This window comes from Micromonas pusilla (assembly GCF_000151265.4).
Source record: "Micromonas pusilla CCMP1545 genomic scaffold MICPUCscaffold_10, whole genome shotgun sequence".
Lineage (NCBI taxonomy): Eukaryota > Viridiplantae > Chlorophyta > Mamiellophyceae > Mamiellales > Mamiellaceae > Micromonas > Micromonas pusilla.
Genome location: NW_003315891.1, coordinates 707,935 through 721,902, shown reverse-complemented (window position 1 = coordinate 721,902; position 13,968 = coordinate 707,935). Strand labels below are relative to the sequence as shown.

The 13,968-nt window shown below is 68.1% G+C and overlaps 7 protein-coding genes across 7 annotated transcripts; 3 read left to right on the top strand and 4 right to left on the bottom strand.

Moving 5' to 3' along the window:
• Positions 1-239: 239 nt before the first annotated feature.
• MICPUCDRAFT_41685 (uncharacterized protein) lies at positions 240-1,010 on the bottom strand (the record flags this gene model as incomplete). The annotated part of the gene is made up of 1 exon (XM_003061467.1): positions 240-1,010. One exon carries the CDS (start codon positions 1,008-1,010, stop codon positions 240-242), a length of 771 nt encoding a protein of 256 aa, XP_003061513.1.
• Positions 1,011-1,291: 281 nt separating this feature from the next.
• MICPUCDRAFT_48289 (histone H3) lies at positions 1,292-2,119 on the top strand (the record flags this gene model as incomplete). Its single annotated transcript, XM_003061708.1, has 2 exons — positions 1,292-1,295; positions 1,539-2,119. The coding sequence occupies 2 exons, from the start codon at positions 1,292-1,294 to the stop codon at positions 1,943-1,945; spliced, it is 411 nt and encodes a 136-aa protein (XP_003061754.1). The 3' UTR covers positions 1,946-2,119.
• Positions 2,120-2,267: 148 nt separating this feature from the next.
• MICPUCDRAFT_44722 (major facilitator superfamily) lies at positions 2,268-3,500 on the bottom strand (the record flags this gene model as incomplete). The annotated part of the gene is made up of 2 exons (XM_003061466.1): positions 2,268-2,990; positions 3,042-3,500. The coding sequence occupies 2 exons, from the start codon at positions 3,498-3,500 to the stop codon at positions 2,268-2,270; spliced, it is 1,182 nt and encodes a 393-aa protein (XP_003061512.1).
• Positions 3,501-4,289: 789 nt separating this feature from the next.
• MICPUCDRAFT_63019 (uncharacterized protein) lies at positions 4,290-5,273 on the top strand (the record flags this gene model as incomplete). Its single annotated transcript, XM_003061707.1, has 2 exons — positions 4,290-4,615; positions 4,754-5,273. The coding sequence occupies 2 exons, from the start codon at positions 4,290-4,292 to the stop codon at positions 5,139-5,141; spliced, it is 714 nt and encodes a 237-aa protein (XP_003061753.1). The 3' UTR covers positions 5,142-5,273.
• A 73-nt stretch (positions 5,274-5,346) lies between these two features.
• Positions 5,347-7,056, bottom strand: MICPUCDRAFT_44721 (uncharacterized protein; the record flags this gene model as incomplete). Its single annotated transcript, XM_003061465.1, has 2 exons — positions 5,347-6,753; positions 7,051-7,056. 2 exons carry the CDS (start codon positions 7,054-7,056, stop codon positions 5,347-5,349), a joined length of 1,413 nt encoding a protein of 470 aa, XP_003061511.1.
• Positions 7,057-9,526: 2,470 nt separating this feature from the next.
• On the top strand, positions 9,527-12,025 carry DPE2 (glycoside hydrolase family 77 protein; the record flags this gene model as incomplete). The annotated part of the gene is made up of 2 exons (XM_003061706.1): positions 9,527-11,464; positions 11,735-12,025. The coding sequence occupies 2 exons, from the start codon at positions 9,527-9,529 to the stop codon at positions 12,023-12,025; spliced, it is 2,229 nt and encodes a 742-aa protein (XP_003061752.1).
• A 66-nt stretch (positions 12,026-12,091) lies between these two features.
• Positions 12,092-13,852, bottom strand: MICPUCDRAFT_51268 (uncharacterized protein; the record flags this gene model as incomplete). Its single annotated transcript, XM_003061464.1, has 1 exon — positions 12,092-13,852. One exon carries the CDS (start codon positions 13,850-13,852, stop codon positions 12,092-12,094), a length of 1,761 nt encoding a protein of 586 aa, XP_003061510.1.
• Positions 13,853-13,968: the final 116 nt, after the last annotated feature.

The following is a 13,968-nucleotide window of genomic DNA, read 5'->3' as shown; positions in this document are numbered from 1 at the left end:
CGAACGGCGGCGGCGGCACGACGCGCGAAGCGTCGCGCGCGCGAAGCGCGGCGATGTACGAAGAGTAATTAGTGTATCAACGTAGTTCCTATCGAAGTCGCGCGACCTTCGTCTACGGCACGGCGCGAGCGCCAGCGGGCGCCCGGGCGGTCCGCGCCGTCGCGAGCGCCAAAAAATAACGACCCTGTAGTCCACCCGACGCGGGCGTCGAGCGCCGCCGCCGCCGCGCTTTCGCGGCGTCACATCCCCGGCGGCGGCAACCCCTCCATCATCCGCTGCAACGCGCTCGGGTCGTTCCCGTTGATCCCGACGATCGCGGGCCCAAACTTCTTCACGTCGATCGTCGGCTCCCCCTTCACGACGCAGTTCCAGTGATGCATCGCCATCGTCGCGAGCAGCTTGAAGAGCGTGACGACGACTTTTCGTCCGCCGTCGCCGTCGTCCGCGGCTTCGATCTCCCAGACGCACTCGTCCGGGACTACGTCGCGCAAGAGCCTCCCGGCGATGACGACGCGCTCCGTCGCTATTTCCGCGGCCGGACACGGCCTGATGGCGACCTTGAGCGTCTTCGTCTCGATGCGCACGTCCACGTGCTTGGACGTGACGCCGCGCGGGATGGGAAACTCGAGGACGATCTCGCGCTCGGTCTGCTTCCACCGGTACCTGTCCGTGACGCCGCCGCACTCCTCCGCGGTGAGGTTCTTCATCCCCCCCGCGCCGTCCTGGCCCATGTTCCCCGCGGCTTGCAGACGCGCCATGTGCACCGCGGCCTGTCTTCGCATCTCCGCGGTCTCCTCCTCGCTCTGCGACGCGAACGTCTCGCGGTCTCTCGCGGTCGACGCGCGCGCGGCGTCCATCACGTCCGCCGCGATCGACGGGTCCTCGTCGCGCGCGCGCGCGACCGCGAGCGCGCGAGAGAGTCGATAGTACGCGTACGCCGCGACGCCTCCCGCGGCGAGCGCGAGGGCGACGCGCGCTGTCGACGACGACGCGCGTTCGGACGACGCCATCGCGCGCGTCTCGTCACGACGTTCCGTGTCGCTCTCGCGCGTCGAGACAAGACCAGGCGCCGAGAGACGCAGGACAGTCGAGCGACTGCGATTCCTCGAAACGCGCGCGTGGCACGAGCGAACCAAGGTGGAATTCTCAAGGAAAATCGACGCAGAGGCTTGAAAATCGGGCGGCGATCGGCGCGGTTTTCGTTTAAATTTTGAGGGAAATTCGAGCAGTTTTCGTTCAAAGCCGCGTTTCCTCACGGATCTCGGTCATTCTTAAACGAACAACTAACACAATGGGTGCGTCATCTTTCTTTCTTGATCCCTCTGAAGCCCGCGCAGACGCCTGGGAGACCCCGCGCTCCGAGGCGCTGTGCGACGCGGACGTTCGTTTGGCGAATTCGCGCCGCGTGGGGTCGATCCCCGCGCGGGCGAATTCAAACGAAAACCCGTTTTTTCTTCGATCCCCTTTTCGACGCCTCTCCCTCTCGCGTCCTCTTACTGACATTCGATGCCCCTTCCCTCCCCATTCTTCTTCTCCAGCCCGTACGAAGCAAACTGCCCGCAAGTCTACCGGTGGCAAGGCGCCCCGCAAGCAGCTCGCCACCAAGGCGGCGCGCAAGTCCGCCCCGGCCACCGGTGGCGTGAAGAAGCCGCACAGGTACAGGCCCGGTACCGTCGCGCTCCGTGAGATCCGCAAGTACCAGAAGTCCACCGAGCTCCTCATCCGCAAGCTCCCCTTCCAGCGTCTCGTCCGCGAGATCGCCCAGGACTTCAAGACGGACCTCCGCTTCCAGTCCTCCGCGATCCTTGCGCTCCAGGAGGCGTCCGAGGCGTACCTCGTCGGCCTCTTCGAGGACACGAACCTCTGCGCGATCCACGCCAAGCGTGTCACGATCATGCCCAAGGACATCCAGCTCGCCCGCCGCATCCGTGGTGAGCGCGCGTAAGCGACGACTCCTTCTATGGTCTTCAACAACAAAAACTAAACAACGTCGCTTCTTGAGCGACGCAAACGCCGCCGCGCTCTTCGAGAGCTGGCGCGAACACACAATGGTGATAAATAATCACCACCACTTTCACAAGATTCATCGACTACGAAGGAAGGAAAACGAAACGTACGTAAAACTCGCGCACTGTACGCGCGCGCGCGTTAAACGCTTCCCCGCGAGGGACACTCGAGCGCGCGACTCTTCTCGTTTGTCGATTCGTCAGGGTTGAATGTCGGAAAAATACTGTAGCGCGCCGTCCTCTGGCGTCGTCGTCGTCGATTCAATCGAACACCCGCTCCCCCGTGCTAAACGCGAGCCAAAACACCGCGCCGAACGCGTACACCCCCGCGGTGATCAGCAGCACCGCGCTCCACGACCCGGTCTTCCCCAATATCACCCCCGCGCCGTACGTCCCGACGATCCCCGCGGCGCTCCCCGCGGTGTTAGCCATCCCGTGCAACGCGCCAACGTACCTCGGGCCGATCTCTTGGAAGTTGACGAGGAACCCAGCCTGCGTGAACGCGGTGCACCCGATCGCGACCGTCAGCGCGGTGAGCGCCTGCGCGGGCGTCGACGTGAACGTCAGCGCGACGAGCGCGGCGGCGGGGCCGAGAAAGCCGACGCCCTGGATGAGCTTCCGCGTCGTCGTCGTCGAGACGCCGCGCGCGATCATCCAATCCGCGAGCGCGCCCGCGCAGACGCCGACGACCGCCATCGTCGCCCACGGGAGCGCGCTGAAGTACGACGCGGACGCGAGGTCGAGGCCGACGACTTCTCTGAAATACAGAGGCATCCACGCGAGGAGGATGAAGTACCCCCAGTTGTTCACGAAGTTGGCGACGACGCACGCCCACGTGGGCATCTTACTCAGCAGCAGCCTGAACGGGACCTTCCCGCCGCCTTTCCCGTTAGTACCGCCCTCCTCGCTTTGCTGCCACTGCTTCTCCTCCGTGACCGCGCCGCCGTCCTCGATGAGCGACAACTCCGCGTCCGACACCCGCCCCTCGCGGCGCGACCCCCGCGGGTACGCGCTCGCCGCGAACCTCCACGCCACCGCCCACGTCAACCCCAGCGCCCCGAACGCGACGAACGGCCCGTGCACGCCGCCGACGCGCAGCATGTGCGGCGCGGCGAGCAGACCGACCATGCTGCCGGACTGGAACCCGCCCATGCAAACGCTCACCGCGCGCGACCGCTCGCGCGTCGGCGCCCACCTCGCGACGAGATTGTTCATGCACGGCAACGCGACGCCCTCGCCCAGGCCCATGACCGCGCGCGTCAGGAGCAACAGAGGCAGCGACGCGGACGTCGCCGCGAACGGCGTCGCGATCGTCGCGAGGGACCACAGGGTGATGCCGTACATCAGGACGGCGTCGCCGCCGATCTTATCCGCGAGGACGCCGCCGACGAGCGGCGTGAGCGCGTACCCCCACAGGAACGAGCTCTGGACGAGGCCGACGACGCTGGGGGACCAGCCGTTCAGGTTCGCGAGCGGGAGGCCGACGACGGACATGACGACCCTGTCCGCGTTGCAGAGCAGGAGCGCGAGCGCGATGAGCGCGACGACGACGAAGCGGTAGGACGACGACGACGACGACGACGACGGCGACGACGGAGACGACGGCGACGGAGACGACGACGACGACGACGACGACGACGACGACGACGACGACGACGACGACGACGACGCGAACGCGGTCGCGGACGAACGGGAACGATCGGGCCGCGATCCGCGACGTCCTCGTCGGCGAATCGGCGCGTCCGCGGCGGAGACGGAGACGGACGCGCGGAGCTCGACGACGCGCGATGACGGCGGACGCCGTGCCGTCTCCGCGGACGACGACGACGACGACGCGCGCGAGGACGCCACCGCGCGACGCGTCGCCCCGCGGCGCGATGGCGCGGACGCGCGACGCGGCGGCGCACACGGCGCGCGCGCGGTCGTGCACGCGGAACCGTGCATCGCGCTACGCGTCGCGTCGCGTCGCGTCCGCGCGGGTGACGATGGCCGCGGTGGCGTCGTCGACGCGCCGCGAGCCCTCGACACGTTTCGCTTTTAGCGAGATTCAGGTTCGCTCGGCGACGGCCGCCGGTCGAGCTCCCGATCAAGATATTTACGCGCCCGGTCAACGACTCGGCGTCCGGTTTCGCGCGCGATCAACACACGTGCTCGGTCAGCATTGTCCGGGCGAGCAGGGGGACACACGTTCTTTTGACCTCTTTTGATCCACGCAGATCGCGGTGCGAAGCGAAAGGGCCAGCTCACCACATCTCTCTCGCGCGCGGACGGGCGCGCGGGAGGATGGCGACGGACTGGGCGCCCGCGCCGGCGCTCGAGAACGAGCGTTCGCCGGAGACTCTCGAGCGCGTTCCCGGGAAGATCGTCGACGCGTGGACGACGGACGAGGGCGCGAGAGGAGGCGCGATCGCGGAGGCGCCACGTGGGGGTGCCAAAACGGAGGAGGCTCCACAGGTTAATAATGAACGCGCGCGATGGCGCGCGCCCCCGGAGCGGGAAGGTCCGCGGGATAACAAGGTGTCGTCGGAGTGTAACCTGTGCTCCTCATCCGCCGTGGAGCCGATCGTGACGAGATGCGGACACCTCTACTGCTGGTCGTGCGTGTACAGGCGCGCGCCCCCGCCCGTCGCGTCGTGACCCTAGCCGAACGCGATCTCGGAATGTCGAATGTCCCCCCCGAAGATTAATATCTCATCCACCGACGACTGACGACCCCCTCCCGCGCTCGTCTCTTCTCCGACGATCAGTTGGCTGCAAGAGCACAAGGACGCCCCGCGCTGCCCCGTGTGCGAGTGCGGCATCTCCGAGACGTCCGTGGTCCCGCTGTACGCGCACGGGCGCGAAGAGAGCGAGAGACGATCGAGCGACGGCGGCTGGCGAGGGGGCTCGGGGGTCGCGACCGCGACCGCGTCGGCGGCGTCGCACCTGCCGATGCGGCCGAGAGGCGTACGCGTGCAGCCGCGGCGACGACATTCGCGATTCGACGTCATCCCGGAGGATCGCGACTACGTGTGGTTTGCTCAGCCGTTGGGGGTGGACGACGCGACGCGAGAGGAGCAGCAGCAGGCGTTTTTACAACGGCTTCTGTTGTTCGTCGGGCTCATCGTCATCTTGTGCATCATATACAACACGTGAGTCGATGATCGCGACGCGAGAGCGGATCGGTTCGATGCGATGCGAGACGAGCATCGATCGAAGACGCGCGCGTCGCTCGTGTACTACTAACGATTAGCCGTCTGCTTCGATTGCACGCGTGTAATTTTAATTTTGAAGACGACGACGACGACGACGCGTTCGCGCGAAGGACCGGGGCGGATCCGGAGCGACGAACCATCGTTCGTCACTTGCGCCCCGAGACGCCCTTCCCGCGCCACAATATCCGCACGGGCGTCCCCGGGAACCCGATGTTCTCCCTCAGCGACCGCTCCATGTACCGTCGGTACGTTTCCACGAACAACTTCGGGTCGTTGCAGAAAAAGACAAAGGTCGGCGGCCGCGTGGACGCCTGCGTGACGTAATAAACCTTCCCCTTCCTCCCGCCGCGGCTCGGCGGACTCTTCCACAGCGTCGCCTCCTGCACGACCGCGTTCAACGTCGCGGTGCTGAGACGCTTCCTGTGATGCGTGGACGCCTCCACGGCCGCAGCGAGAACTTTCTGGACGCGTTGCCCCGTCAACGCGGAGACGTACACCACCGACGCCCACTCGAACACGCGCAGTTTCGACCGCAGCGACTTGGTGTACTCGTTCATCGAGTACGAGTTCTTGTCGATCACGTCCCACTTGTTCACGCACAACACGAGCGCGCACCCCTCCGTGAGCGCGGCGCGTTCCGCGAGCACGAAGTCCTGCTGCGACGGCCCTTCCTCGGCGTCGATCACGAGGACCACCACCTCCGCTCGACGCATCGCCTGCAACGCGCGGCCGACGGAGAGCTCCTCGGGTTTGTCCTTCCCCGCGGCCACCGCGGTTCTGCGCCGAATGCCCGCGGTGTCGATGAGCGTGAACTTGTTTCCGTCCGCGTCCGTGACGTCGCTGTCGATCGTGTCTCGCGTCGTGCCGCTGTGATCGCTCACGATGGCGCGCGCGTCGCCGGAGAGTTGATTCAGAAGAGAGCTCTTTCCGACGTTGGGCCTTCCCACGATGGCCACCTTGAGCGGCTCCGCGACTTCCTCGCCCGACTCCTTCTCGTCGTCCGCGTTCACCGCCGGAAGCGTCGCGCACAGCTGGTCCATCATGTCCCCGGTCCCGGTGCCGGATATCGCGCTCACCGCGAGCGGGGTCACGCCGCCCAACGACCAGAAATCCAAAACTTGTTCCTCCCCTCTCGTCGTGGACTCGCACTTGTTCACCGCGAGCACCAGAGGCTTGTCCGCGTGGTTCTTTCGAATCCACCTGTAGATGTCTACGTCCGCGGTCGTCAATCCGGTCTGTCCGTCCACGACCATGACCAGGCTCGCCGCCTCGCGCACCGCGAGCGCAGCCTGGGACTCGATCATCCCCGGGAGGATCTCGAACCCGCCGACGGCGTCCACGGAGGGCGCCGCGCCCGGGTTCCCCGGGAGCGACTCCAACCCTCCGGTGTCCACCATCATGAACTCCGAGTCGCCCCAGAACGCTCGGACGTACATCCGGTCGCGCGTGATCCCGGGCTGGTCGTACACGATCGCGCGCTTCGTCCCGGTCAGGCGGTTGAACAGCGCGGACTTGCCGACGTTTGGCCTGCCGACGATGGCGACCCTCGGGAGCTTCTCGTCCGGAAGCTTGCCCCAGTCCCTCCGCGTCCGGCGCCTGCGCTTGACCTTCGCGCCGATTGATTTTTCCGTCTCCGCGATGAGGGCCGCGACGTCGGGCAAATCGTCCTCGTCGTCGTCGTCGAAGTACGTGTCGTCCACGTCGAGCTCGTCGTAGTCGTAGTAATTCTCCGCGAAGTCGTCGTCCTCGTCGATCGACGCCGACGCCGCCGCGATCGCCGCCCTGGCGTCCTTCGCGCCGCCGCCCTTCTTCTTCTTCTTCTCCTCGCTCGCGCGCTCGTCGTCGCCCACGCCCATCTCCTCCCACGCGGACTTGGACAGCTCGGTCGCCCACCGCGACGCGAACGCCGCGGCGTCCGCGTCGAGCTTCTTCATCTCCGCATCCGACAGCGGCGCCGCCCCGGCGTCGTCGTCGTCGTCGTCGTCGTCGACCGCGCGCGCGCCGTCGCCGCTCGACTCCGCGCCGTCGTCGTCCCCGCCCGCGGCCGTCGCGACGAGCCCGCGCCTGCACGCGGCCGCGACGCACCCGAAGTACCCCCACTGCTCGCGCCCGCGCGTCGCGCGCACGACCCGCGCGGCGACGCGCCTCGCGCCGCCGACGTCGACGACGGACGACGGCATCGAGGCGCGGAATCTTCGACTCGTCGTCGTCGTCGCCGGCGCGCGCGCGCGCGTCGCGAACGGCGCGGACGACGTCGCGCGCGAGGCGACGCGAGCGCGGGTCAAGCACGGGCGCCACGCGATGGACGCGGCCCGCAAGGCCGGTCCCGGCGACGCCATGGCTCTGTTGCGGCGGAAGCGGTGCGCGTGGCAATGCTTCTCCCACGCGCTTCGCGTGATGATGCACTTTTTCTGATCCAGCCGCCATCGCAGTCGAGAGCGTCGAGCGTCAAGGATTCGATCGTCTCGCGTCCGGCGCGGCGGCGGAGTCCGCGTCAGACCCAAGCGCGCGCTCGGTGCCGCGCATCTCGCCGCGGACGCGAACGCGACGGGGGAGCGCGGGGAGCGAGACGCGTCATCGCGCGAGAGGGAAGCGGCGCGCGCGAGCGAGAGGAGCGCGGCAATTCGGCGGGAAGAATCGGACTTGACAGCGCGCGCGCGAGGGTAAAAAGCCAGCCGAAAGCGCCCCGAAGCGTCGGCGGCGCGCGGTCGACGCGATGAACGCGACGACGAAGGTCAACGTCGGGTTCCGGGTGAAGTTCTGGACCGAATGGGGTCAGAACCTCGTCGTGTGCGGCAGCACGCGACGGCTCGGGGGATGGGACGTCCGCAAGGGGCTGTGGATGCACTGCCAGGTGCGCGTCGTCGAGCCGATCCGATCGATCAATCCGTCCAACCGTCTCGCGCCGCGCGTGATTCGTCCTCGTCGCCGACCTCGTCCCCTCCGATCCCGGCCGCGTCCTCCCGCGTCTTCGTCCTCTCGCGTCGCCCACGCCTCGCCCTGACCCATCCGCGATCCCCCCTGGCGTCGAACCCGCGTCGACAGCACGTCGAGGGGAGCGATCACGAGCTCCTGTGGACCGCGTCCGTGACGGGCGATTTCGTCGGATCGTTCGAGTACAGATACGCCGTCGTGGACGCGGACATGAACGTCGTGCGATGGGACGCGCGCGTGCGAACCGCGAACTTTCACAACACGCGCGCGGGGGGGGACTCCGGCAGCGGCAGCGCGATGTCCGATCGCGACGACCACGAGAGCGGCGGGCGCGTGAGCTCGCCGCCCGCGCGGCAACGAGATCGCCGCGAGTCGCACCTCAGGCGCGTTCTATACGCTGGTCCCCATACGACCGCGTCGGCGTGGTGAACGCCGATCCTTAAGGACTTTTGCCGTCCTCTCTCTCCTCCCACCCCTCGCTTTCAATCTCCGCCCTCGACGCCTTTCAACTCCGCTTCTGACGCCTTTCAACTCCACCCCGACGTTCGCTCGTATGGAACGACCCTCAGACCGGCGACGCCGCGCCACGCGCTCGACCGCGTCGAGATCATCGACGAGTGGGAGTGGGCGTCGCACCCGGAGAACTTGTTCGATCGGTCGACGTTCCGCGACGTCGTGCTGCCGCCGCTGCGCGATGGCGACGGCGAGGTGGGTCCTGGTCGGTCGACCGGGGAACCGCCGTTCGGAAGAGGACCGGGACCCGGACCCGTACCGTCGACGGAGGGGGGGATATCCGTGGACGACGTGCGCGTGGGCGTGGAAGCGCTCGCGATCGAGGCGTCCGCGACGTGCGTGCGCGTGCGCGTGGAGGTCAAGACGCTGCGAATGCTGCCGAGGCAGCGGATGTGGGTGACCGGGTCGTGCGCCGCGCTCGGGGGGTGGGAGCGCGACCTCGCGGCGAGGGCGACGTTTGACGAGGCGACCAGGGCGTGGAGACTGGACTTCGACGTCGCCCCCGAGGAGCTGCCGGTGCATTACAAGTACGAACTCAGAGGCGGCGTCGGGCACGACGGGACGTCGCACGACGTTCTCGAGAGCGGGTTAGATCGCATCGCCGCGCCGCTGGGGTGGACGGGGACCGGGACGGTGCAAGGCGCCGGCAGCGGCGGCGCGACGTCACAGAGCAGCGAGGACGAAGAACGCGAGGCGCGAGAGAGAACGGCGGTCGAGACGTTCAACACCTCGGAGTCACACGACGGAGGCGCGCGACGGGAAAACGACTGGAGCGGCACGCCCGCGATGCTGAAGATGGACCGGGGCGACGGACCCGCCTTTAACGCGGACGGCTCGCCCGTGCATCCCTCCGCGCGACCGTCGCACAACCAGTCCGAGATGTCGCCGTCGCGCGAGCTCGCGACCACCCCGGAGGCGGCGGCGGCGTCCAAGGCGTCGCCGTACGACGACACGCCGCGCACCGAGACGCCCGCGCGCGTCCTCGGCCCGCGACGCGCGAAGACGCCGTCGCGGATCATCGTCAGGGACGGGCACTTCCGGCACCCGCGCGCGTGGCGCGGCAGCGGCGTCGCCGTGCCGGTGTTCTCCCTGCGATCGCGAGAGAGCGTCGGCGCGGGCGATTTCGGCGACTTGGAAGCGCTCGTGGACGTCGCCGCGGAGGCGGGGATGAGCGTCGTGCAGCTCCTGCCGGTGAACGACACGACCGTGCACAACACGTGGTGGGACTCGTACCCGTACAGCAGCGTCTCCGTGCACGCGTTGCACCCGTTGTACTTGAAGCTCAAGCCGCTCGTAGAGGAGGCGGCTAATGCGGCGGCGGCGGGCCCCGACGCCGGCCGTTTGATGGCGCTCAGCGCGGAGGTGGATCGCGCGAAGCACGCGCTCGATCTCAAAGAGATCGACTACGAGGCGACGATGCGCGTGAAGCTGATGGTCGCGAAGCGGTGCTTCGAGGCGACGCGGGCGACGTTTTTGGCGTCCGAGGCGTGCGAGCGCTTCGTCCGCGAGCAGGCGTCGTGGTTGAAACCCTACGCGGTGTTCAGCGCGCTGCGGGAGCTCTTCGGGACCGCGGAGCACTGGCGGTGGGGCGACTTGTCCGCGACGAACGCGGCCGCGGTCGTCGCGCGTCTGTCGCAGCCGAACAGCGAGCTGTACCACGTCGTGTCGATGCACTACTACGTGCAGTACCACCTCGACCGGCAGTTGCGCCGGGCGGCTGCGCACGCGGCGGCGCGGGGCGTCGTGTTGAAGGGCGACCTGCCCATCGGCGTGGATAAGGCGTCCGTGGACACGTGGATGCACCCGAAACTGTTCCGGATGAACACGAGCACGGGGGCTCCGCCGGATGACTTCGACCCGAACGGCCAGAACTGGGGTTTCCCCACGTACGATTGGGAGGAGATGAGCAAGGACAACTACGCGTGGTGGCGGGGCCGGATGACGCACCTGGAGCGTTTTTTCAGCGCGATGCGGATCGACCACGTGTTGGGTTTCTTCCGGATCTGGGAGCTCCCCGCGCACACGAAAACGGGTCGCCTCGGACGGTTTCGTCCGTCCGTGCCGATTCGGAAACGCGAGCTCGACGAGAGAGGGCTGTGGTTCGTCGACCGCCTGTGCGAGCCGTGGGTGACGTCCGAGCGGTTGCGAGCGCTCTTCGGCGACCGCGACGGCGAAGCCGCGGGGAGGTTCTTCGAAGAGACCGGCGCTGAGACGAAGCCGGACGGCACCACGTCGACGACGTACAAGTTCAGGAAGGAGTACAACACCGAGAGAGGGCTCCTGAGCTCGGAGGCGTTGCGCGTCCGCGACGGGTCCCCGGATTGGCTCGTGAAGGAGACGGAGGAGCTGCGACGCGGCTTGATGACGCTCCTGCAGAACGTCATCCTGCTCCGCGACCCGGACGACGCGGACGCGTTTTACCCGCGGATCGAATTCGAAAAGACGACGAGTTTCCGCGATCTCGACGACTGGGCGCGAGACGCGCTCTCGTGGCTGTACGACGACTACTTCAACGCGAGGCAAGACGCGACGTGGCGGGAGAACGCGCGGCGGACGCTGCCGGCGCTGATGTCGTGCACCGGGCAGCTCGTGTGCGGGGAGGATCTCGGGATGGTCCCGCCGTGCGTCCCGCCCGTGCTCGAAGAGCTCGGGATCTTGGGGCTGCGCATACAGCGGATGCCGCACGACGGCGGCGAGTTCGGCCGGCCGGAGCGCTACCCGTACGAGACCGTGTGCAGCCCCTCATGTCACGACACGTCCACGACTAGGGCGTGGTACGAGGCGGACCCGGCGCGACGGGATCGGTACGCGAAGCTCGTCCTTGGGATGATCGGCGACGGGAAGTTCGACTCCTCGTTCCCCCCGCCCGCGGCGTACCGCGTCGAGCACATCGAGGCTGGGTCTGGGGCGACGCGCGCGTGGGGGGGGGGGCACCGCGGCCGCGTCGGCGAGGCGGGGAACCACTTCGAGTCGGACGACGACGCGCGCGACCGCGACTTTGACCTCGGGGGACGGCGGCTCAGCGACGACGAGGTCTCGCTCGACGACGGCGGTAACGGTCGTAACGGTCGGTACGTCGCGCCGCAGGTCTCCGCGCCGGAGAAGTGCGAGCCGCACGTGATGCGGGCGATCGTGCGGCAGCACATGGCGAGCCCGTCGTCCATCGCGATATTCCCCGCGCAGGATCTCCTCGCGCTCGTGGGGGAGTACGCGACGCGACCGGCGGAGGAGGAGACGATCAACGACCCGACGAACCCGAAGCATTACTGGCGGTTCAGGCTGCACGTGAGGTTGGAGGACATGCTCGCGAATAAGGCGTGGCTGGGGGAGATTCGGCAGCTCGTCGTCGAGGGTGGACGGATGCCGATGACCGGGTGACGACGAGAAGAAGACGCGCGCGCCCGAAATCCGAATTGATAAAAAACGAAAACTCCCTCCTCCTCGTCACTCGCCGCGCTCCCACGGCTTGATGTTGTTCGCCACCCCCGCCGTCGGCCTCACCGCGCGCGCCCCGACGTTCTCCTCCTCCCCGCGGCCGTCTCCGTCGCACCCGTTCCTTCGCAAGAACCCTCCGAGCGCTCTCTTATACCCCTCCGGGTCCGCGCGGCCGATCTCGCAGTGCGGCGCGCTTTTCCACTTCTTCATCTCCACGAGTCCGCCGCCGGCGCCGGCGCCGTCCGTGATCGCGCTCGCGACGCGCCCTAACCGCATCGCGCGATTGGACGCGAACGCCTCGACCGCCCTGGACGATATGATCGGGTCCGCGTCGCTGTACAAGAACAGCGCGGGGCACCACAAGATTCCTTTCCCCCCCGGGACGTTTTCGCGTCGCTCCCTCGCGAGCTTCCCCGCCGTGAGCGACCCGTCTTCGTTCGCGAATCTTCTCGACGCGCGGCGGTTCGCGGCGACCGCGAACGCCACCTCCGCGGCGTCGCCCGCGCGCGTCTTCCTATCGCCGCTCCACCGGTTTCCGGTCACCGCGGGGAAGCCCCCCCACGCGGCGTCTATCGCCCGCATGCGTCTCGTCACAGGCGCCCACGCGAGAAACGCGCTCGCCGTTTGCTCCAACGTCGGCGACGTCGTCGGCGTCTCATCGCGCATTTTATCGGTCGTCGCCGTCGCCGCCACAGCCTTCTTTTGAAGCATCGCGTCGAACGACGCGGCGACCATTCCGGGTTCGAGCTCGCCGGGCGCGGAGTCCATCACGAGCGCGTGCACGGCGTCCGTGAACGCCTTGGCCGCTTTCGGCTCGGGCGAGAGCCCGAGCGTCCTTCGCAGCGAAGCGTTCAACAGACCGACGACGCTCTCCGTCTCTTCAAACGCGCCGACGCCCGAGTGCGCGTGCATGATGTTCCCCGCGAACAGATATCCTCCGTTGCTGAACAAGTGCAGCAGAATCGGGCGCTCCCGCGGCGTCTCGTCGTCGTCGTCGTCCGCGTCGAGGTCGAGGTCGAGCGTCGATCGGATCGAGAGACGTCTTCGCGCGGCGGCGACGGCGCCGAGCGCGGTGGCCGCGAACGCGTCCCCGAGCGCGGGGAACAGCGTGCTCGCCGCCGGCGGTGCGATGCACACCACGGCATCGTACCTCAGCTCGGAGGATAAATACATGTGCGCGTACTTCCGCAGGTGCGACGGCTCGCAGCCGAACCAGCCGACGAGGACCGGAACCGCGAGACGCGATCGCCGCGCGCGCTCGGTCGCGTCGGAGCTCAGCGTCTCGACCGTCAACAGCTCGACGCACGGCGCGAGGGACTCGCGCGTTATCGCCGGCGGCGTCGACGGGAACTCGTCGGCGACCGCCGCCGAGTTCGTCGTCGTCGACGACGACGACGACGACGCGACGTCCGCGAGCGTGCTCGCGTCGCGGCGGCGTCGATGGTGTCGGGGGGAATCACGCGCGAGCCGTTGAACGCGAGACGGACGCGACGACGCGCGAGACTCGCCTCGCACCGCGTCCGCGCCGGCGTGCTCCTCGACGACCGCGCGCGCGATATCGCCGCGATGGCGGTCGCGCGTCGTCGCGCGCGCGCGGCGGTCGCGATGGAGCGAGGGGACGCCGCTCGAGAGGCGCGCGCGCGAGGACAACAGCAGCGACGATTCGAGATTCGGCGTCGGGGACGGGGACGAGACCGAGACGACGCGCGGTCGTCGCGCCGTCGAGGTCGTCGCGCGCGCGAGCGACGACCGCGAGGTCGCGGCGCGCATCGTGGAGACCGAAGCGGCGCGCATGTTCGACGACGAGACCGCTGACGCGAAGCCGCTGAGGGCGCGGCGCGCGCGATGAGGTGTGGCGGTAACGCGCGATCGTCCCGTCGACGGGA